This window comes from Lepus europaeus, chromosome 12 (genome assembly GCF_033115175.1).
Source record: "Lepus europaeus isolate LE1 chromosome 12, mLepTim1.pri, whole genome shotgun sequence".
NCBI lineage: Eukaryota > Metazoa > Chordata > Mammalia > Lagomorpha > Leporidae > Lepus > Lepus europaeus.
In genome coordinates this window covers 6,460,148-6,483,082 of record NC_084838.1, presented here as the reverse complement: position 1 = coordinate 6,483,082, position 22,935 = coordinate 6,460,148, and the positions used below count along the sequence as shown (strand labels likewise).

The 22,935-nt window shown below is 64.1% G+C and overlaps 2 protein-coding genes across 2 annotated transcripts; both read right to left on the bottom strand.

Moving 5' to 3' along the window:
• Positions 1-449: 449 nt before the first annotated feature.
• Positions 450-10,268, bottom strand: ST6GALNAC4 (ST6 N-acetylgalactosaminide alpha-2,6-sialyltransferase 4). Its single transcript, XM_062207494.1, has 6 exons — positions 10,160-10,268; positions 9,684-9,770; positions 8,400-8,585; positions 3,440-3,852; positions 2,438-2,545; positions 450-1,115 (listed from the first exon to the last, which is right to left on the bottom strand). The coding sequence occupies exons 2-6, from the start codon at positions 9,693-9,695 to the stop codon at positions 926-928; spliced, it is 909 nt and encodes a 302-aa protein (XP_062063478.1). The 5' UTR covers positions 9,696-9,770; positions 10,160-10,268; the 3' UTR covers positions 450-925.
• A 3,912-nt stretch (positions 10,269-14,180) lies between these two features.
• On the bottom strand, positions 14,181-22,357 carry PIP5KL1 (phosphatidylinositol-4-phosphate 5-kinase like 1). Its single transcript, XM_062207485.1, has 10 exons — positions 22,328-22,357; positions 21,471-21,674; positions 18,636-18,686; positions 18,339-18,493; positions 18,044-18,168; positions 17,753-17,787; positions 17,623-17,678; positions 17,002-17,114; positions 16,608-16,761; positions 14,181-14,448 (listed from the first exon to the last, which is right to left on the bottom strand). Exons 1-10 carry the CDS (start codon positions 22,355-22,357, stop codon positions 14,181-14,183), a joined length of 1,191 nt encoding a protein of 396 aa, XP_062063469.1.
• Between the last annotated feature and the right edge of the window lie 578 nt (positions 22,358-22,935).

The following is a 22,935-nucleotide window of genomic DNA, read 5'->3' as shown; positions in this document are numbered from 1 at the left end:
GCTGGCCTCACCTCCTCTGCAGGTGGCTTAACACTCGCCCCCTCACAAGGGGTCCCTGTCTCGCAGCTGGCAGAAGGAAAGCCGCCCCCCGCCGCCCCGCCTGAGACCCCGGCAGCCCCTGCCCAGGCTGCCCTGGGCCTTCCTGCCTCACAAAGCGTCCAGCCCTGGAGTGAACAGGGAATTTAACTGGCAGTCTTTGGAATTTGACCCACAGCCCTGGGAGGCAGCGTGGGGTGGAGGAATTTCCTTCCTCCCTGCCCCCGCCCTCACCCTCACCCCAGTTCCTCCCTCCCTCCCTGGCCCTGGCTCACCTCCCACTGGGCACGCGGGTCCCAGAGAAAGCTTAGACAGGGCCTTCATCCTAGGCCTCCAGGAGGCCTGAGCTGGGGTGGGGGTGGGGGGCGAGGGCAGGGGGCAGATGTAGTCCATCACCAGGCCCCGCCCAGAGAGACGCACGACCACGCAGGAGACAGTGTCCAGAAATCACGTTTACCCGTACGTCCTGAGACGGCCCCGGCACAAGGCCAGAAGCTGCCTCGCCCAACGAATCCCGGGCTCTTACTGCCCGGCCTGAGAAGTGTGGCACCATCCGCGGCCGGGGACGGGACAGGAAAGACCCGGATGGGCCCAGGTCCCGATGCTGGTGAGTGGGGGCGGCGTCGGCCCCGGGGCAAAGGCCACTTGAGAGACCTGGCGGGGGGGGGGGGGGGCGGTGTGAACCCCGAAATGAAGATGACTCCAGGAGAGGGGTGCAGCCAGGGTCACTGGCCCCTCCCTGTCCCCTCAAGTCAGAGGCCGGAGATGGCTCCAGGCATCCCCAGGGCGGGGCGGGAAGGAACCCACGTGGCAGCATTCATAAATTAATGTCGTTGGCGGAGTGTAGAAGCCGGCGGAGGTGCGGCAGCCGCCGGCCGGGAGACGGGGGCTACTCGGTCCTCCAGGACGGGTGGGCGAACACGATGGGCCTCTTCTTGGCCCAGCGGGAGAAGACGGCCTTTTCCGTGATGAAGCGGTGGGCGCTGCGGGGCGCCCGCTCATGCGCCAGGTACATCTGACACTCGTCCAGGCGGCCTTTCTCGAAGTAGTGGTAAGGCACCGAGGGGTGGCTCTGCTGCCTGCGGGGACAGGGACAGGACCGGCGTGGGGCACCAGCGCCCACCCCCTGCCACGGTCACCCCTCCCCTGGCACTACTGGCCTCCGGAGACCCATGCTAGGACCCAGGAGAGCTAGGACAGACCGGGGAGGCGCAGGGGCCCCCACAGGCCAGGGTTCCAGCCCTGGCCCCGCCTCCTGCAAGTCTGGTGGCCCCGGGCCAGGCACGTGCCCCAGGAGCCTGTCTGTGAGTGGGGACGGGGACCACCACCTTCCCAGGAGAGCACGGAGGTCAAAGGGTACGAACCCCAAAGCCACTGGCGCTGAGGCCCCAACAGAGCTGCCAGCCCGCACACCCACCCAGCCGGCACCGTGCAGCCCAGCAGTCCGGCCAGGGCCACAGCAGGGCCACCCGGGCTCCAGCCGTCCTGCCCACCTGCTCAACCAGCAAGTTCCAAAGCCACCAGCTGGGAGGAATGTGAGAACAGGGGCACGTTCTTGAACCCGCAGGTGGGGGATGTGAGAACGGGGGCATGTTCCTGAACCCGCAGGTGGGGCAGGTGGGGGATATGAGAACGGGGGCACGTTCGTGAACCCGCAGGTGGGGCAGGTGGGGGATGTGAGAACGGGGGCACGTTCCTGAACCCGCAGGTGGGGCAGGTGGGGGATATGAGAACGGGGGCACGTTCCTGAACCCGCAGGTGGGGCAGGTGGGGGATGTGAGAACGGGGGCACGTTCCTGAACCCGCAGGTGGGGGATGTGAGAACGGGGGCACGTTCCTGAACCCGCAGGTGGGGGACGTGAGAACGGGGGCACGTTCCTGAACTCACAGGTGGGGGACGTGAGAATGGTACAACGGCCTTCGCCGGGATCCATGTTACCAAGTAACGCCAGGCCCATAGGGAGCCAGACGCCACGACTGAAATATCACAAACTCGTTTGTGACGACCACTGAGACACGAGGGCACTCCAGAAAGTTCACAGCAGACGGGATGGACAGAGTAGTTTCTTTGGGTGCAGAAAGCGTTTTAAATCTGATTTTTTTCCCCCAAGATCCGCATTTTCCGTGAACTCGTTGAAGCGCCCCCCCCCCGCCCCCGCCCAGTGGCCTGGACCGCGTGGGCTGAGCGCCTTGCAGGCTGCTCCGCCTCTGACAGAGGAGCACCGCGGGCGGCACCAGGATGCACGCTGGGGACCGTCCCCCCGGCCGAGCGCTCTCCCGAGATCAGACCTGGGGCGGGGGCATCAATGCCGCCCACCGTGTGCCCCCGCGGCTGCTGGACTCCCTGGCTTGAGGCCAGAGCGGGGCCCCTGCCCGCCCCACCCCCGAGGCCGGGCCTGACCTGCAGTAGCTGTCGCTGACCATGCCGTACACCACGATCTCCTCGCACAGCTCCAGGGCCAGGATCATGGTGAACCAGCCGGTGCTGAGAAACGAGCCGGACTGCCTCCTGGGGGGCGGGGGGGGGGGGGGGACACTGTCAGGCGGCCCCTCCCCAACACGCGTGGTGGCCGAGGCCGAGGCTCTGTCACGGCTGCTGCACTGGGCACCTCGCCAGCTAAGGGCTACCCCTCAACCCTACAGACCGGGCATTCAAACTGCACGCCTCCCTGACCCAGCGCTGGGCAGTGACATTTCCCAGGGGAGGGGCAGCCAGGAGACAAAGCCACGAACAGGACCTCGTCCAAGAGGGACAAGATCAAGAAATATGATAAAGAATGGCAGGGCACGAGCGCTCCTGATGGCGTGGTCAGGGCGGGCTTCCCTGAAGAGGTGACATTTCACCCAGCTCTGAGTGGCGAGAAGCAGCCAGACATGGGAGTGGAATATTCCAGGCAGGCGGGAGAGAGTGGATGTCCAAGGAACCCCAGACGCCATCCAGCGAGGCTGCGGCCCAGAGAGTGAAGGAGAGTGGAGGGCACAGGGGCCGGCAGGGGCCGGATCCCTGGGGCTTGCGGGCCAGGGGCTGAGAAGAGAGGGTCCAGACTTTATTCCCCACGAGCTGCCAAGCCGCTGGAGGGCTGAGGGCGGAATCCACGGGGGCAAGGGTGGCAGCAGGGGGGCCCGCAAGAGGGCGGCTGCAGGGACAGCGCAGGTCACGGGGGCACATGGGGGGGTGGGGGAGGTGCAGGTGCCTGGAGGTGGGGGCTGGCCGGAGCCAGCAGTGCTGCTGGGGGTGTGGACTGAGAGGGGATCTTGCAAGCACAGTGTGTGCCAGCTCACGGAGAGGCCAGTGTCTCCGCGACCTTTACTTCTGCCATCTGAGGGGACCGGGAATGGCGAGGGGCAGCCCCGGGCCTGCCTCCCACACTGCTGACCCCCAGGGCCCGCCCCCGGGGCTCACCGGTTCTTGCCGGTCTCGTCCTGGAAGATTTGGTCGCAGTAGGCCATCATGCGCTCCGTGAAGGTATACATCTGCAGGCCGGGGTACATCCGGGTGAGCTGCAGCAGTGTGCGGTAGGTGCGGCCGCCCAGCGCCCGGTCCATGTGCTTGCCCTGGCCCCACACCACGTAGAGTGTGTCCCGGGCCTGCTGGAAGTAGTGCGAGTAGTTGCGCAGCAGCAGTGGCACGCTCGTGTGCGAGATCACCCGCAGCGTGCTGCGCCGGCCCACGTCCGCCTCGAAGCCCACGGTGGGCGCCTGGTTCATGCGCAGCACGCACTCGGCACCGTCGATCTGGGCACCCAGGCCCGAACCCAGCATCTGGCCAGAGCTGGACACCACGGCACAGCTGCGGCACGGCTCCCGGACCAGCGGCTGCAGGGGGTGGGGAGAGAAAGGAGCGAGGCGTGGGCGTGGTGCCCACCCCCCACCTGTGGCTGGCTGCCCTGGGGCACACTGGCCGTCCCTTGATGGCTCTTCAAGGACTTGCAAGGCAGAGTTACAGAGAGGCAGAGACAGAGAGCTCTTCCACCCCCGGTTCATTCCCCAGATGGCCGCAACGGCCAGAGCTGGGCTGATCCGAAACCAGAAGCCTGGAGCTTCTTCCAGGTCTCCCATGTGGGTGCAGGGACCCAAGGACTTGGGCCATCTTCTACTGCTTTTCCAGGCCATAGCAGGGAGCTGGATTGAAAGTGGAGCAGGCCGGCACTGTGGCTCAACAGGCTAATCCTCCGCCTTGCGGCGCCGGCACACCGGGTTCTAGTCCCGGTTGGGGCGCCGGATTCTGTCCCAGTCGCCCCTCTTCCAGGCCAGCTCTCTGCTATGGCCCGGGAAGGCAGTGGAGGATGGCCCAAGTGCTTGGGCCCTGCACCCAGGAGAAGCACCTGGCTCCTGCCTTCGGATCAGCGCGGTGCGCCGGCCGCAGCCGCCATTGGAGGGTGAACCAACAGCAAAAAGGAAGACCTTTCTCTCTGTCTCTCCTTCTCACTATCCACTCTGCCTGTCAAAAAAAAGAAAAGAAAAACGCCTGGAGGAGACACACAGGTGGAGAAAGGGCGAGGGGCGTTGCCAAGAAGTCTGAGGACGGGAATGCGGTGTTCTCGGCAGTCGGAAGCCCTCTGCCCCAGTCTTCCGGGGCGCATTGAAGCTTCCCATGTGGAGTTCAATGATTCTTATCAAAACTTTCTGAAATCTGCCCAGCGGCTGGCATTTGGCCTCCCAATTAAGATTATCTGCATCCCACATCGGCCAGTCGGAGCCAGACGCCCGGCTGGGGCCCCTGACTCATTTCCGGCGAATTCCAACCCCGGGAGGCAGCAGGTGATGGCTCAAGTCGCTGGGCTGCTGCCACCCATGTGGGAGACAGGACTGAGTTCCTGGCTCCGGGCTTTTCCCAACCCAGTTCTGGCCATCAGAGGCACTTGGGAAACACTCTCTCTCTGCCTAAGTAATTAAGTAATTTTTAAAAAGTTAGTCGGGTCGGGGAGGCAGCGCTGTGGTACAGTGGGCTAAGCCTCCACCTGTGGCACCAGCATCCCATATGAGTGCTGGCTCGAGTCCCGGCTGCTCCACTTCCCATCCAGCTCCCTGCTAATGCACCTGGGAAAGCAGAGGAAGATGGCCCAAGTGCCTGAGCCCCCGCACCAGCATGAGAGACCCGGATGAAGCTCCTGGCTCCTGGCTTCACATCAGCCCCCAGTTCAAGCTGTTGTGGCCATTTGGGGAGTGAACCAGCGGATGGAAGACCTCTCTGTCTATAACTTTACCCCTCTCAAATAAATAAATAAATAATCTAAAAAAAAATTTCTTAGTCCAGGGGCCAGCGCTGTGGCACAGCAGGTACATCTCCTATGAGTACCAGTTCGAGTCCCGGCTGTTCCACTCCGATCCAGCTCCCTGCTAATGTGCTGGGAAAGCAGCGGAGGACGGCCCAAGTGCTTGAGCCCCTGCACCCATGTGGCAGACCTGGACAGAGCTCCAGGCTTCTTGGCCTGGCCCAGCCCTGGCCATTGTGGCCATTTGGGGAGTAAATAAATGGATGGAAGGTCTCTCCCTCTCTTTCTCTCTAACTCTGCCTTTCACATAAATTAAAAAAAAAAATCTATTTTTAAAAATGTAAAAGTGAGAGAACTCTCTGGGGGGACAGAAAACGTTTCTGTCGCTCGACTGTGGTTCCAAGGCCACACACACCTGTCACACGCCACTGGAGGGTGCACTTACAAGCAGTGGGTTCTGTCACATGTCAATCACACCTCAATAAAGCTGATGAAAAGATTTCTAAGCGGCTGGGGGTGACGGCGCAGGTGAGGGTGCAGCGCGGGCCCCACGCCAGGCTCCCTGTCCCTGGAGTGGCGCAAATGGAGCGACATGCCCACGAACATTCCCGGGGGGCCCGCGCCCCCTTGTACTCATGTGGGCTCCCAGAGACGGACCGGGTGAAGGGGTCGGCTGGGGAGGAAAGACGCCCGGCTGGCTGTCGCTCGCGATGGGGCGCTGATGCCCGGATTCGCAGGAGAATTTCTGTGCCCGGCGAGAAAGCACCAGACTCTTGCCTGCCCTCAGCCTGGGCCTCTCCTGACAATCGCCAGTCCATGGACCCTCCCAAGGCCTTTACACATTTTCATTATTTCCTGATGCATAAAATCTGACTCCCCCGACACTCAAAATACAGATTTCCCTTTTCTCTCTCTCTCTCTCTTTTTTTTTTTTTTGACAAGCAGAATGGACAGTGAGAGACAGAGAGAAAGGTCTTCCTTTTGCCTTTGGTTCACCCTCCAATGGCCGCTGCGGCTGGCGCGCTGCGGCCGGCGCACCACGCTGATCCGATGGCAGGAGCCAGGTGCTTATCCTAGTCTCCCATGGGGTGCAGGGCCCAAGGACTTGGGCCATCCTCCAGTGCACTCCCGGGCCATAGCAGAGAGCTGACCTGGAAGAGGGGCAACCGGGACAGAATCTGGTGCCCCAACCGGGACTAGAACCCGGTGTGCCGGCACCGCAAGGCAGAGGATTAGCCTATTGAGCTGCGGCGCCAGCCTTTTTTTTTTTTTTTTTTGACAGGCAGAGTGGACAGTGAGAGAGAGAGACAAAGAGAAAGATGTTCCTTTTGCCATTAGTTCACCTTCCAATGGCCGCTGCGGCCGGCACACCACGCTGATCCGATGGCAGGAGCCAGGTGCTTCTCCTGGTCTCCCATGGGGTGCAGGGCCCAAGCACTTGGGCCATCCTCCACTGCACTCCCTGGCCACAGCAGAGAGCTGGCCTGGAAGAGGGGCAACCAGGACAGAATCCAGCACCCCGACCGGGACTAGAACCCGGGGTGCCAGCGCCGCAGGTGGAGGATTAGCCTATTGGGCCGTGGCGCCAGCCTTCCTTTTCTCTTAAGAAAAAGAGACTCCAGGCGGTGTCCCGGGCCACCCGCCACCTGCTGCCCCGCGCTGTTCTCGCAGGCATGGGCGCTCGCCTCCCCCACCCCCTGCCCCATTTATTTCTTCATCAAATGTTTGCACAGCACCTGTCGCACACGCTGTCCCCAGTCAGCCGGCTGACAGAGCCAGGAGCCGGCCACCCTCCCGCATGGAGGCAGGCTCCGGACACCCAGAGTCCAGGACACCCGGGCTCTGTCTCCCCAGAGCCCAGCTCCTGAGGACGGGCGCGCCTCTTAGACCAGCAGCCGGAGCACCGTCACGTGCACCGCACACTGCAAGCCTTCTGCCCAGCGCACAGCTCTCCCTGGCTAAGAAACCTGCCACGGGCCTGCTGTTGCAGCGCAGTGGGCTAAGCTGCTGCCTGCGACACCCAGCATCCCATGTGGGCACCAGTTCGAGTCCCAGCTGCTCCACTTCCAGTCTAATTCTCTGCTAATGTGCCTGGGAAAGCAGCAGAAGATGGCCCAAGTCCTTGGGCCCCTGCCACCCACATGGAAACCTGGATGAAGCTCCAGGCTCCTGGCTTCAGCCTGGCCCAGCTGTGGCCGTTGGAATCATTTGGAGAGTGACCCAGTGGATGGAAGACCTCTCCCCCCCCACCCCCCCGTAACTCTGCCTTTTTAAATAAATAAATAAATTTTTAAAAAAAAGAAAAAGAAGGGGCCAGCACTGCTGTGGCGTAGTAGGTTAAGCCTCTACCTGCGGTGCCGGCTTCATACCCGGCTGCTCCTCTTCTGCTCCAGCTCCCTGCTAATGCGTCTGGGAAAGGAGCGGAGCCTGGCCCAAGTCCTTGAGCCCCTGAACCCACGTGGGAGACCTGGAGGAGGCTCCTGGCTCCTGACTTCAGATCGGCCCAGCTGTGGCTGTTGTGGTCATTTGGGGAATGAACCAGAGGATGGAAGACCTCTCTCTCTCTCTCTCTCTCTGACTCTCCCTCTCTCTCAAATAAATAAATAAATCTTAAAAAAAGAAAAAAAGATGCAGCCCACAGTGTAGGAGCCACTGAAATCAGGGAGAGGGGTCTGAACTGCTCTGCAGTGGGGAGGCACCACAGCTGCTTCTCCCCCTCCTGGGACCCCATCCCTGTCTCCCTCATATCTTTTACCCGCCCCCTCTGCCTGCCCACAGCAGCCATCAACACAAGGCTGCCCAAGTGGCAGGGGCCACATACATGCCTGCTGACGGGACTGTGTGCGGACGGACGAGACACACAGCAGGTGCACAGCACCGGGACGTGTCTGTCCGCCAATGGCCTGGAGCACCTTTGTATCCCTGGCATCCAGCCGAGAGCAGCCAACCGAGACTCACTTAATCCCAAACCCCACTGCCTCCCAGAACTTGGGGACTCAGGGACTGACCAAGGCCACACAGCTGCTATGTGCAAGGACCAAGCTCAAGGTCCAGGCTGGCCTGGCACAAGCCCAGCCTCACCGGCCCCCTGGAGTGGGAGGGCACCCTGGCTGGACCTGCCTCCAACACAGCACCCAGCCGACCCACCTTCCCATCGGGCACGCTGCTGTATCCGCTGAAGTGCAGGGGCCCCGGCGCCGTGGGCCTGGAGCGAGTAGGCAGGTGGTGGTCCAGGCAGGTCGCCAGGCAGAGCGGCAGGCAGGCCCAGCAGCACAAGAGGATGTAGGAGACGGAGAAGGCCACGGAGCACAGGACCACGAGCAGGAGCCGGCCCTGAGGGAGGGAGACAGCGGCGACAGGGAGGGTGTGAGGAAGGGGCCTCCCCGGGGGCTGCACCGGGCTCGCTTCAGCAGGCCTGCCGGCTCAGGACACAAAGCCCAGAGACAACTCCGCTCTCCCCACGTCGACACAGAGACCAACCAGGGCTGAGCTGCTCTCAAGGCCGCAGAGCAAGGGCTGCAGGATGGGGCCTCACTGCCGGCTGCAAAGCCGAGGCCCTCAGCCGGGAGCCCCAGGGCCTGCGCAGCCCTGGTGCGACTCCCCAGGTGGCCCGGCCTTCGGCCTCCTGCATCCCCACCCCCACCTGGCTTGGTGGATCGGGGTCACCTGTCCAGGTGCAACCAGCGATTTGGGGGGAAAAATGCCTTCAGTAAGAAAAGCTGCCACCAGAGGCAATGAACCAGGAAGTGCTGGCGGGGCCCGGCGTGGGGTGGCGGATGCTGGGAAAGCCCCCACCAACAGGGGCCGCCTGGGGGGGCTGCCCTGGCTACCAACACCTGGGTCTACAGCAGGCACAGGTCCCCTGTCCTGCCCCTCGGGAACCCTCTGAAAGCCAGCTGGCACTCTCAAAACTCAGAGGTGGGGAGGGAACCCCCACCCCGCCCCGCCGCACCCAGCAGGCACATCCTGATGAAGGCCCACCCTCTCCTGCCCACAAGCCACATCAGCTTCTAAAAATAGGGCTCTTCTGTGTGGCCAGCTGTGTGGGGGAGGGCAGTCAGCCCCCGAGGTCTTAGCCTCTGCCGGGCACCTGGGCCGCTGCCCTCAAGCCCACAGGAACCAGACACCCAGAGACCTCGGCAGGCAGTCAAGGCTCAAGCCCCCTCCCCCCAGACCACACGAGGTGCCTCTCCCAGAACGGGTAACCAGGGGCCTCCTGGATGAACCCAACAGCAGCTGGCCTAAGCTCTCGTCTCACTCCCCACGCCCAGGCAGCTGTCACCTGGGTGACCTTGTAGCACCATGATCTCCACTCAACAGAGAAGACCAAGGCACGGAAACCAGAGAGGGCATGCCACTCGCTTGGGGCTGCACAGCACCACGAGGAGCGAGTGAGGTCCGAAGGCGGGGACGGAGGGCGCCACCACTCACCTGAGCCTTCATGCTGCCGCGCAGCCTCAGCAGTCGGGGGGATGCTGTCTCCAGGGCTGCGGCTGGCAAGAGGCGGAAGCTGGGCACCTGCCAAGGACCCAGGAACTCAGAGCCGGGAGGGGACGGGGCAGAGGGGGAAACCGAGGCAGGGGACGGTGGACAGGCCGATGGCGCCCAGGGAATGGGTCTCCAGACACCGAACAGCGCGTCTCGCCTTAAAGGAGCTGGAATGGGCCGCCTTTGGGGGAGCCCTCCGGGAACCCAGTCCCCATTGCTCGGATGGGGAAGGAGAGGCGGCGCCCTCTCGCTCAAGGTCACCCATCCGCTCTGAGGCAGAGAAAGCCCAGCGCCTGGATTTCCACTCCATCCATTCTGCCTCCCCACCCCGGGACGCACGAGAGGCCTGCGGAGGGCAGGATGTGCGATTTCCACCCCGTTCCCGGCTCCACCGCCCCCTCCCCCGGCCAAGCGCTAACCGGGCGGGCTGGTTGGGGCGCGCCAGAGGCTCCGGATCCGCTGCTCGGCGCTCCATGACCTGCGGGCCGGGCGGGCCGGGCTGGAAGCGGGGACCGAGGCGGAGGCGGCGCTGCGGCCGCGGCTTCTGAGACTGGAAGCCTACCCAGCGCCGCCGGGGGCGGGGCGGAGCCTGCGGGAGGGGGCGGGGCCTGCGCGCCGGGGGCGGCGCCTACGAGTGCAGCCGGCGCGACCTGGGGCGGGGTCTGCGCGGCGGGGGCGGGACGTGCGTGGCTGGCGGGGAGGCCTCCAGGCTGGGGGCGGGGCCGCCGGCGCGGGGGGCGGAGCCTGAGCGCCAGCCTCCCCCGCCTTTCAAGCCGAGCCGGGGTGCGCTTGGGGTGCCCGCGCTGTGGCCGCACCGCGGAGCGGACTCCGGTGTCCCCGTTTCTAAACTTGAGGGGCGCGTAGGGAAATTAAACAAGGCCTTGGGGTCCTGCAGCCCCCCGGCCCAGGCAGGTAGGGTCGCCAGGTTTCGCAAGTGAGACACTGGACTCCCGGTTAAATTGGAATTTCAAGTAAGGAAGAAGCAAGTGTGGTTTTCTGGTTGTTGTCTGTTCACGTATTAGACAGACGGGGACATCTGCCCCACCACTCCCCAGGCCCCCCACTATGGAACTGCTAGGCCAAACACCAGCCCCCACGTTGTTTTCATGTAATTTTAAAAAAGAAATTGTTAAAGGCAGAGGCGGGGTGGGGGATTCGAGGCATCTTCCTTCCGTTTTTCATTTTCCCGAATGCGCCACAGCCAGGAGCCCAGGCCGCGCGCGGGTCTTCCGCGTGGGTGGCAGGAGCCCAAGGCTGAGCCCAGGCTGCCTGCCGGGCTCTGAGCAGGGAGCAGGCGAGAGCGGAGCGCCAGGCTCCAGCGGGACTCTGGAGGGGGGCCAGCGTCCCGGGCAGCAGCTGGGCCACTGCGCCACAACGCCGGCCCCAGTGTCACTATTTTACCACGATCGCGTCTCCGTGGACTTCAGCTGGGTCTCTGCTTCTCTCCTCCGCGCAGTGGGGGTGCCGGCAGCCCTGTCCTCGTGGGGCGGGGGCAGCTCGTGGCGCAGCCAGGGAGGGACCCCGGGCGGTGCCAGCGCAGAGCGGGGCTCTGACCACCTGCTCGGGCCTCCCTAGGCTTCCCCCGCTGGAGTGTTCTCCAAACCCAGTTCAGCCTAGCCCCCCACCCCGGATGGCGCTGTGTCTCGGAGGGAGGGGGGCCCTTGTGGCTTTCAAACCAGGTGCTTCAGGGGCCAGGCTTCCGGCAGAAAGGAGAGAGGGACCGGGCAGCGGGAGGGGGTAGAGACTCCTCTCTAAGACCCCAAATCGCTGCGGTGGCTGGACAGCTCATCTCAGCATCCTCAGCCCCCCCCCCCCCCCCCCGTAGGACCCTGGCCCGAACCGCTGGGCTCTGCCCTGGCTCCCGTTGCAAACCCAACCTTCCTTTCCCCAGATGCAGGGTAGGCAGGACACCAGGGGACTGGGTCCCCCTCGGCGACTCCCAGCTCTGCTGCCCTGGGCAGGGGGTCTCAGCACAAGCCCGCCCCTTGTCATCCCCGGCCCCCGCCCCAGCCTAGGCGGCCCCGGAGAGTAGTGGTCTGAGCTCAGTCTCTCCACGGCCTCTCCTGTCACACAAGGCAAGGGACACATGGGTCCCCAAGGCCGAGCCCCTCCCATCTGCCCCAAGTCTTCTTTTATTCTAAGATTTCATTTTTATTTATTTGAAGGCAGACTGACAGACAGGGAGAGACAGAGAGAGACAGAGAGAGAGAGAGAGAGAGAGAGAGAGAGAGATCTTCCATCCGCTGGTTCACTCCCCGAATCCCCACACCCCAGCTGAAGCCCGCAGCCTGGAACTCCATCCAGGTCTCCCCTGGGGGGGGGGGGTGCTGCTTCCCCAGGTGCATCAGCTGGGAGCTGGATTGGAAGCGGAGCAGCCGGGACTCGAACCTGTGCCGTATGGGATGCCAGCCTCGCAGGTGGAGGCTCAGCCCGTGCCACAGCGCCGGCCCCGTGTCCTCCTCCATTGAGTCTCCTTGAGGACTCAGCCCTGGGGGCCCCGCGGGCGCAGTTCCCTTGGATTCAGTCCTCGCCCACAGTGGCTGGTGAGCACCCTCTCCTCACTGGGCCACACAGAGCAGGGGCGCCCAGGGGAGATGCGGATCCAAAGTCCACAGTGGAGCTGAGACCAGGCGTCCTGCAGCTCCAGGCAAGTTCTTCTATTCGGTTTTGGAAACAAAAACAAAACAAAACAAAAACCCTCAGCCTACAAGAACCTGCACAGCGTGAACCCCTGCCTCTCCCTCTCTCTCACCCTCTGACCCCCCAGTCACATGGAGCTCGCTCCTGCCTCAGGACCTTTGCACCTGCTCTACGCTCTACCGGAACTGCTCTGGTCACATGGCCGACTCCTCGTCTCCGAGCTACTCGGCGAGGCCCTCGCCAACCCCCCCACTGCACCCTCCCCCCTTGTCTCACCCCGACTCTGTCTTCCACGGTGTTGGCCACCTGTGTGTGACGGTTCCCGTGCCCACTACAGCGTAGGCTCCTGTGCGGAGGCAGGCAGGGCACACACGAGGTGCGAACACCTGCTGAATGAACAGGTCAGGAGAGCCAGGCGTCCCGGACCCCCACTGCCCCCTCCCGCCAAGGCTCGCGGCCAGAGACCCTCGGGAGGATGGGGGCTGTGACGCCCGTGCGTGAGCGCAGGATTCTGGGTGCTGACTCGGGCCCGGGCATCCAGCCCCCAGGGTCACGAGGCCGCAGACCCCAGTTCCTGCCCCAAGGCCCGCCCCTCCCCCGGGGTCTCCCCAGCCCGCTGTGGAAGCCACTGCTGGTCTCAGCTTCCTGCTGTGGCTGATGCCGCGTGGACAGGTTGAGTAACCATCACCCGAGGAAGGCCCCAACCGGGAGTGATGTCAACGTTTAAAAAAAAATGTATTTCAGGAACCCACGCCCCGGCCCTGCCACGTCACCGCTCTTCCTGCCCGTGGCAGGCTGTGGCCGCTCCCGACAGGCAGCGGGGTGGCGCTGTCGCTGAGGGCTGTCCCCAGGCCGTCCCCTCCCACCCCGAGATTTCCTTCCCCTGCAGTGCTGGGGGGGGGGGCTCCCACGCCCCGTGGCTGACTCCGGTTTCGTGGCTGACTCTGGTTTCCGACGAGAGGTCCGAGCCCACGCCCCCCCTTACGCCATCGGTCACATAAGCGCCCCTAGACTGTGCAGGCGGCCCCGCAGGCCCCCGCCGCCCCCGCACACGTTCAGTTGAGTCCACGAACTCGGTTTTCCCCCTCCCCTGGGACAGGTTCAAGGCTGAGACAGAGATGCAGCACCTTGCTCTCACACAGAGCGGCTGCGGGGGAGGGCGCTGGGCTCAGAGGCCTGGCCGGAGTTTCCTGGAGGAGGAGAAAGGTGGGTCAGGGGCCAGGGAGTCTCCCGGGGAGGAGGGGGCGCGAGGCAAAGAAGCTGGGCCCAGGGGTCTGACTGCTGAGCCCTGCCCCCATTTCACAGATGGAAAAAGTGACTTGGGCGGAGGGCAGAGCTCAGAGCAGATCAGCAGCGGGACCCCCTCCAGGAAGCCCCCGCCTCCTCCCACCTGCACCCCTGGAGGAGCCCCGGGCAGGGAACCAGAGGGCCGGGGCTCTTGGGCCTGACCCTGTTGCACTTACCGGTGCCGGAGCCCCTTAAGGTCTCTGGGCCTCAGCTTCCGCATCTGTGCTGGGGTGGTCAGTCTCCCACCTCCCCCAGGGCAGGGCAGGACTGCGGGAGCCCACGGCTGAGGACGCAGGCTCTGCAGCCCAAAAGGCACGGTCGAGTCCCGGCTCCGGCATTTCCGGCTCAGTGATCTCGCTCGGTCCCCGAGCCTCCAGGCCATGGTCTGGGGAAAGGGAACAGGAGCATTTTTTGAGGATTGGATAAGCTAACGCGGGGGAGTCCTTGGCGCGGGGCGGCGCGACGGCGCCCCCTGGCGGCGTGCGGAGGCGCAGCCGGCGAGCCGGGCGCGCCTCACTCGGTGTGCGCCTCCACCCACTGGCACAGGCGGCGGGCGTAGCGCGCGGGGCTGACGGTGGAGAAGGTGCGGCCCGGGTAGCGCAGCGTCTTCCACAGGTGCTCCAGCCGCTTGCGGAGCCCGTACACCGTGACCAGGTCCACGAGGCCCAGGAAATAGCGCTGCTCCGGGCCGTCCAGGATGTGCAGGGCGTTGGGGCCGTCGGGAAGCAGCCTGCGGTTCTGGGCTCCCGGCGCCTCCGGGCTCTGCGCCCCCTGCACGGACCTGGGGACGACAGCGGAGCGCGAGGCTGCGGGAGGCGGCGTGACTCACGCCGAGCGCCGCGCTGACCGCCGCCGGGACGCTGAGGACGCGGCCAGCACCGGCGGGGACGTCCTGCCCACAGGTGCATACCTAAGTTCCAGGAAACATCGAAAAAACAGTGTACCGTCACCTCACTCATCGTATGCAGGTTCTGGGAGGAACTGACCGCATTTCGGATGTGCTAAACACATTGTATTAAAAATATTGTCATTTTTACCATTTCTTTTTTTTTTTTTTAAACCCGGCAGCGCCCACCTGCTTAGCACAAGGACTCCCTACCGGGTTTTGGGACACAACCGCCCATTTTTACCATTTCAAATAAAGCACTATTTTTGTTTTTAATTGCAGATGTAGGGGCCGGGTTTGTGATGTAGCAGGTTAAGCCGCCACCTTTGACGCCAGCATCCCACATGGGCACCGGTTCAAGTCCCAGCTGTTCCACTTCCTATGCGCGTGGGAAAGCAGCAGAGGGTGGCCCACGTGCTTGGGTCCCTGCACCCACGTGTGGGACCCGGACGGAGTTCCAGGCTCCAGCCCCAGCTGTTGCAGTCATCTGGGGGAGTGAACCAGCAGACAGAAGATCTCCCTCTCTCTCTCTTTCTCTAACTCTACCTTTCAAATAAAAAAAAAAACTTTAAAAATTTATAGACGTAGTTTGAATTCTGTTTCTATTGGTTAGCGCCGGCCTGGAGCCCTCGGGTCACACAGACCTGGCTCTGCCTGAAGTGCCACGACTTTGGGTGAGTTTCTGGGTTTTTTGCTAAATTTTGAACGGAATTATCCAACCCTGGAAATCTTAGGGTCTCAGGACTGAAGCTTTTTGAAAAAAAACCCTACAACCCTCGTTTGCAGGTACATGTAGTTTTGCCTCAAAATGTATTCCAAACCAGAAGACGCCCCTGGCTGGGTGCCCAGCCCCAGCAGAGGTAGGAGCCAGACCCTAATCTTTTTTTTTTTAAGATTTATTTATTTATTTGAAAGGCAGAGTTAGAGAGAGGCAGAGAGAGAAAGAGGTCTTCTATCTGCTGGTTCACTCCCCAGATGGCCATAGGTCGATTCGAAGCCAAGAGCCAGGAGGAGTTTCTTCCAGGTCTCCTATGCAGGTGCAGGGGCCCAAGGACTTGGACCATCTTCCACTGCTTTCCCAGGCCATAGCAGAGAGCTGGATGGGAAGTGGAGCAGCCGGGACTCGAACTGGCCCCTATATGGGATCCAGCACTGCGGGCGGCAGCTTTATCCACTATGCCACAGCACCAGCCCCCAACCCCTAACCTTGACATGTGTGTGGGAGTCAGGGAGAGGTTTTATTTCGGTCTCTTCGCGTCTCGGAAACCACAAGCCAATGAGAAGTGGGTCCCAGCCGGGCGCCGACCAACCAGAACCCGGAGACCTGGGAGCCGCCGAGCGCAGGTGCCCTCGGTGGTGCCAGGGTTGGCCTGGGTGATGGGATGTGCAGGGGCTGGGCGGTGGCACGGCCAGCAGGAGAATTTCAGGATAACAACGACTCTGTGTAAACCCGGAGCCAGGGGACCCAGCTAGGGGTAGGGGCCGGAGAGAAACGGACCTGGCTTGAGAGGGCGGACTCCAGGGGCCTTGCACCCCAGCAGGTGCCCCAGTGTCCGGGCAGCCACAGGCTGCATGGGGAGCCCTGACTGTGCACTCTGCCCGCGCGCCCTGGGGCAGGGGTCTCGCCTTTCCCTGACTGCCTGCCAGCTCCATGGCTCTCATCTCTCAGCGTGCCTCTCTGAACCCCCGTGGGCCGGAAATTCTCTTCAGGCCCGGAGGCTGGCCTTGCAGCTGGCCAAGGACCCAGAGTCCCGGGAGCCACTCTGCCACGCCTGTCCCCTCCGAGCCTGATCTCGAGCCTCCAAACCGAGAAGGACCCCTACCCCCACACCTGCCTCCGCAAGGCTCACGGTCAGTCTGCAAGGGGTGAGGAGGGGGAGGGGGAGGAGTAAGGAGGGGTGAAGGATGGGGTGGGGAGGGGTGAGCAGGGGCGAGGAGGGGTAAGGCTCTTCCTAAGGCACTTCCCAGCCTTCGGGGCTTTTCCTGTGCCGCTGCGCTCACCTCTGCGCGTCCCCTGGCCGGGGGGGGGGGGGGGGGGGGGGGGGGGCGCTCACCTGGCCACGCGGAAGACGAGGCTGCCGGCCTGGCCCCGCTCGTCCTCGCGCAGGCGCTGCAGGGCCAGCAGCAGGCTGTAGTCCAGCACGTTGAGCTCGCGCAGGAAGGCGGTGTCCAGTTCCATCTGGCGGAGAAGCCAGCTCCGCTGGGGGCCTGGGAGCAGCAGGGCGGGGAGGGGGTGCTCGGCTTCCGTCCCAGCGGGCCGGGGGCTTTACCGTCCCGGCGTCACGCACCCAGCTGCGCCCCTTCGCCAGCGCCGCGGGGCGGGGAGCGGGGAGCTGGGCTCAGAGCAGCCCCGCCTGGGAACCTGGGCTCCTGAGGGCCTAGGAGAGGGCAGGGTCCGGGCACTTTCCCACCCCTCGCCCTGAGAGGAGCCGAGCAGGCAGGGCTCACCCAGCTCCATCGTCTTGTCCTGGAAGTTGAGGTCCTTCAGCACCAGGACCACGGCGCTGCCCGCGGGGCCCGGCTCCACCCAGCGGCTCACCTGGCAGCCCTTGACGTCATACCTGGCAGGTGGGGCGGACGGGGCACTTTCGTGGACTCAGGCACCTGGGCAACGCGGCCAGGCGGGCACCGGGCTCACCGGGGGCCTAACCACCTGGGGACCTCACCCTGGGCCTGCGCAGCCCCGCGTCGGAGATCCCAGCGAGCGGCGAGGAAAGGGCTCGCGCTCAGGCCTTGGGCGGCCTGCCCCGGGCGCCGCGGCGCCGCCCTCCCGACACAGCGATCCAGCCAGGGGGCTAGAGGGGAGCCCACGGGAGGTGGGGGGCTAGCGAGGAAGGCACCGCGCTGCGTGCGACCGGTCAGCGGTCAGCGAGGCTGGCGCTGGATCCCCGAGCGCCGCGCGCCCTCGCCTTCACCGTCCCGTAACCCGGAGGGGCGGCAACCCCACCCTCGCGGGGCTGCGGGAGCGGGGAGGCCGATCGCAATCCGCGCAGCGCAGCGCGGGCCCCCTCCTGGACCCTCCGCCCCGCGGGCGCTCGGGGGCCCGGGCCGGGGCCGGGGGACACTCACCGCTCGGAGATGCGGCCGGCGGGGTAGAAGACGTTCTGCATGATGATGAAGTATTTCTGGGGACGGGAGCGCGCGGTGAGGGGAGCCCGGCGCGCCCCCGCTGCAGCCGCCCCTCCTCGGCCTCACCCACCTTTTTGCCCTGGGCCACCCGCAGACTGTGCACTCCTGGAAGGGGAGAGGGCGCCAGGTGAGGGTCCCAAACTGCACAACCCGGGCCACCCCGGCGCCAAGCCCCGCTCCGGGCCTCGCCCCCTCCTCCAGATCCACCCCGCCCCGCCAGGCCCACCTCACGCCCCTCTCCAACTGGGGTCCTGGTGGGATTGGACCCCACCCCATCCCTAGAAGCAGCCCCGCCCCCCAGGACTAGGCAATCCCATGCCCGGCCCTCTAGGCCCCGCCCCAGAGGCTGGGCCCCGCGTACCCAGGAGGCGAGCGAGCAGCGAGTGCGGGTGCCGCTGCAGGTGCTGGACGTAGCGGGGCAGGTGGGCGAGCAGCACCCGCACCTCGCGGCGCCGCTGGGTCTTCAGGAAGAAGCGCTGGTCGTGGCTGCGAGCAGGAGGCCGAGGTCACGGCCCCGCCTGTGCACGTGGCCCTCTCTCTCCCGGGCCTGGCCTCGCGACCTTCCCGCCCCTCGCCCCTCCCCCACCGGACTCCCTCTGGCCGCCCCCTCCCCGGGCACCATCCCTATCCCCGCCCCGCCCCTGCCTCTAGCTCACGACAGGAAGAAGCTGGCCTTGCTCTTGGAGGTGCTGAGGAACTGCAGGTAGGGCCCCCCGGGGCCCAGCGCCGCCTGGTAGTCCTCCTCCGCCAGGCCGAGCGAGCGGCGCAGCCGGGCGAAGGCGGGGCCCGCCAGAGTGCCCAGCTCGAAGCCCTGGAAAAGAGCCCCAAAGGCCCCGTGGGTCCAGGGCTGCGCAGCCGGCTCTGGAGGCCGCGCCCTTCCTGCAGGAGCACAGGCAATCGAGGGCGGGGGTGGGGGACGAGGCCCCTCCCTTACAGGACTCCTGGCTGCCTACCTCGTGAACCTGGGTCAGGACCTCGGAGAAGTCCTCCTGGGTGGGCAGCCCCTGCAGGGAGGGGTGGAGGAGGTCAGGGCAAGGCTGAGCCCCTCCCAGAGGCTCCAGCTGTCCCGCACCTAACCTTGCTCCCTGCCCCGCCCCCACCCCACACTGGATTTCTTCAGCAAACAGGGACCCAAGTTGTCCCTGAGGGTGTGTGAGTTGGGGAGCCGGCCTCTGGGGAGGGTGGGTGTCTGATGCTGTGTCCCCAGCACCCGGCTCCATGTGCAAGCCTGGCACGTGTCTCTGGACTCCAGGACACACACGGGGCAAGTGAGGCCAGGTTCCGTCCCAGCACAAAGGGAGAGTCCTGAAGTCATCAGTATGCCTGACACAGCCTGGGAGGGGTCTGAGAAGGCTTCCCTGGGAAGGTGACCTCTAGGCTGACACCTTTGGGTGGTAGGGAGGGGTGGATCATGGCAGTGGAAACAGCATTGATGGCCACCAGCAAGGGAAGGAGGGCCCAGGTGGCTGAAGCCCCTAGCGGAGGGATGGACAGTGGCCCCTTACATACATGCTCATCCAGCCCGGTGCACACACACATGCACACAGGACATGCAACTCATCCAGCCCTGTGCACACAGGACACACATGCTCACCCAGCCCTGTGCACACACACATGCACACACATGACACACATGTTCACCCAGCCCTGTGCACACACACACGTGCACACACAGGACACACATGCCCACCCAGCCCTGTGCACACACACACATAGGACACACATGTTCACCCAGCCCTGTGCACACACACACATGCACACACACGACACACATGTTCACCCAGCCCGGTGCACACACACATGCACACAGGACATGCAACTCATCCAGCCCTGTGCACACAGGACACACATGCTCACCCAGCCCTGTGCACACACACATGCACACACACGACACACATGCTCACCCAGCCCTGTGTACACACACACACATGCACACACAGGACACACATGCTCACCCAGCCCTGTGCACACACACACACATAGGACACACATGTTCACCCAGCCCTGTGCACACACACACATGCACACACACGACACACATGTTCACCCAGCCCTGTGCACACACACATGCACACACACGACACACATGCTCACCCAGGCCTGTGTACACACACACACATGCACACACAGGACACACATGCTCACCCAGCCCTGTGCACACACACATGCACACACACGACACACATGCTCACCCAGGCCTGTGTACACACACACACATGCACACACAGGACACACATGCTCATCCAGCCCTGTGCACACACACACACATAGGACACACATGCTCATCCAGCCCTGTGCACACACAGAGAACACCATGCTCACCCAGCCCTGTCCATACACACATGTACACACAGGACACACATGCCCACCCAGCCCTGTGCACACACACACATGCACACACAGGACACACATGCCCACCCAGCCCTGTGCACACACACATGCACACACAGGACACACATGCTCACCCAGGCCTGTGTACACACACACACATGCACACACAGGACACACATGCTCATCCAGCCCTGTGCACACACACACACATAGGACACACATGCTCACCCAGGCCTGTGCACACACACACACAGACACACATGTTCACCCAGCCCTGTGCACACACATGCACACACATGACACACATGTTCACCCAGCCCTGTGCGCACACACATGCACACACATGGCACACATGCTCACCCAGCCCTGTGTACACACACACATGTACACACAGGACACACATGCTCACCCAGCCCTGTGCACACACACAGGACATGCAGGCCCACCCAGCCCTGTGCACACACACACATGCACACACAGGACACGCATGCCCACCCAGCCCTGTGCACACACACACAGGACACACAGGACACACATGCTCACCCAGCCCTGTGTACACACACACATGTACACACAGGACACACATGCTCACCCAGCCCTGTGCACACACACACGTACACACAGTACACACATGCTCACCCAGCCCTGTGCACACACACACACAGGACACACAGGACACGCATGCTCACCCAGCCCTGTGCATACACACAGGACACACGTGCTCACCCAGCCCTGTGCACACACACATGCACACACAGGACACGCATGCCCACCCAGCCCTGTGCACACACACACATGCACACACAGGACACGCATGCCCACCCAGCCCTGTGCACACACACATGTACACACATGCTCACCCAGCCCCGTGCACACACACATACACACACAGGACATGCAGGCCCACCCAGCCCTGTGCACACACACATGTACACACATGCTCACCCAGCCCTGTGCACACACACATACACACACAGGACACACATGCCCACCCAGCCCTGTGCACACACACACATGCACACACAGGACACGCATGCCCACCCAGCCCTGCCCAGCTGCTGAGCTTGCAGACGGGTGACCCTTTCTGCTGAGCCAGCAGGGCCCCAGCCTGGCTTCAGGGAGGATGGGCAAGGCAGGCAGGGTGGGGGTGGGGTCCCTCCTCATCGTCCACCCTGGCAGGGCTGGGGTGGGGGTGCTCAGAAACCAAGGTCACTATCCCCTCCACCCATTGTGCCGCTGGGGCCACTGAAGCCCAGAAGAGGCAGGGCCCACCTGCAGCCACAGCAAGCACTGGGTCAGGAGCTTTGGACACCCTGGGCAACCGGCTTCCACCCAGACCTTCCCTCCCTCCCCTCGTCCTCGTGGTGACCCTCTCTGCTCCCCACGATCAGCGAGACAGGGCATCAGCTGGGCCCTGCGGTCGATGTGGGGACGCGGGAGGCAGGCTGGCCATTCACCGTGGGCGGGTGGTCCATGGCAGCCTGGGTGGCAGCCCACAGCCCTGCCTGCATCATACATGTTAGCCCATGCAGCTCATGTCCTGGGCCGATCTCAAACAGACCCAGGCGAGCCTGCTTGTCCCGTAGGCGCCAGAGGAGCCCACAGCGGCTGGAGCGCAAGGCGGCTGTTCTGTGTCCAGCCTCTGGGGAGGGGGTCAGCACCTGGTGGGGGGAGGCACGGGAAGCAAAGAGCAGGTGGCATTATCTCAGAGGGCACAGACCCAGGTTCGATTCCCACTTCCGCTACTTTTGAGTCCGCTCCCCCTCACTCTCTGCCACTGTCTTGGCAGGTGTCGGGAGGGGTGGCACTGCACCAGCAGCCGGTCAGCACCCAAACAGCCTGATGGTAACTGTGCCCATGGGTGGGGAATGTGTGCTGCGGTCCAGCCTGCCCTGAGCATGGCCAGATCTCGCCAGCCGTGTGCGCTCGGGGGAAGCCATGCAGCCTCTCCCGGCCTCGCCCTCTCATCCCTAAGAGGAGATCTGAAACAACGGCAGGTGCTCACTAGCTGTGGTCATTATCCGGGCTGGGCTCCAAGTCCATTCATCTGGTCTAGCACCAGTGGGCCTCGCCACGTGCCCAGAAGTGACCTCCCCGCATGCCTCGGAAGGAGCCTCTATCACCATCATCTCCATTTTCCCAATGGGGAAACTGAGGAAGACCTCACGGGCTACCCTCCAGCTCACCCCCTTCACACCCGCGCCCCGTATGGCCCAGGGCCCCTCCCTGACTGGGATGGGGGCGTGTTCGCGCCGCTCGCGGAAGGGAGGCCCGACCCCTGCCCTCTCCTGTTCTCCCGTGGGTCCGCACTTACCTCGCGGGGCCCGGGGCTCGGCGCGGCCATCGCCCCGCAGCAGCTGCCCGGGTTTTGGCCGCGTCCCCCGCCGCCCGGCTGCAGGAGCCAGGCCCCGCCCCTGCCTCGCCACTGGCCAATCGTGCGGCGCCGGTCACAGCTGCGCCCAATCGGCGTCGGGGGCGCCGGCGAGCGCCTGCGGGTCCCGCCCCCGCGGCTGCAGCATCCTTCGGACCGCGGTCCACGCTGGGCGGGGCCGCCGGGCGCTGGCTGGGGTCTCCGGGAGGGAGACTCCCCCCGCCCCCGCGTTCCCTGCCTCCCGAGAGGGGCGCTCTGGGCTCTGGGTCCGGCTGGGGAGGTGGGTATCCTAAATCCTGTCTCGCCCACCCACTCGCGTCAGATTCCCGTCGAAGCCAAGATCCAGTGAAAGAGGCGACTCCCTCCAGGTCACAGGGAAAGTCAGGGCGTCCATTCATTCCGCACACCTATTTTCAACACCCACTTTGGGCCGGGAGCAGTGATAGGCCCTGGTGGTTTAGTGGTGATCAGGAGGGAGGGACACAGCTGCCAGCATACGTCGGATGATGTCACGAATGCATAAAGCCTCCAGCGGCTTCCATGGCACTGGG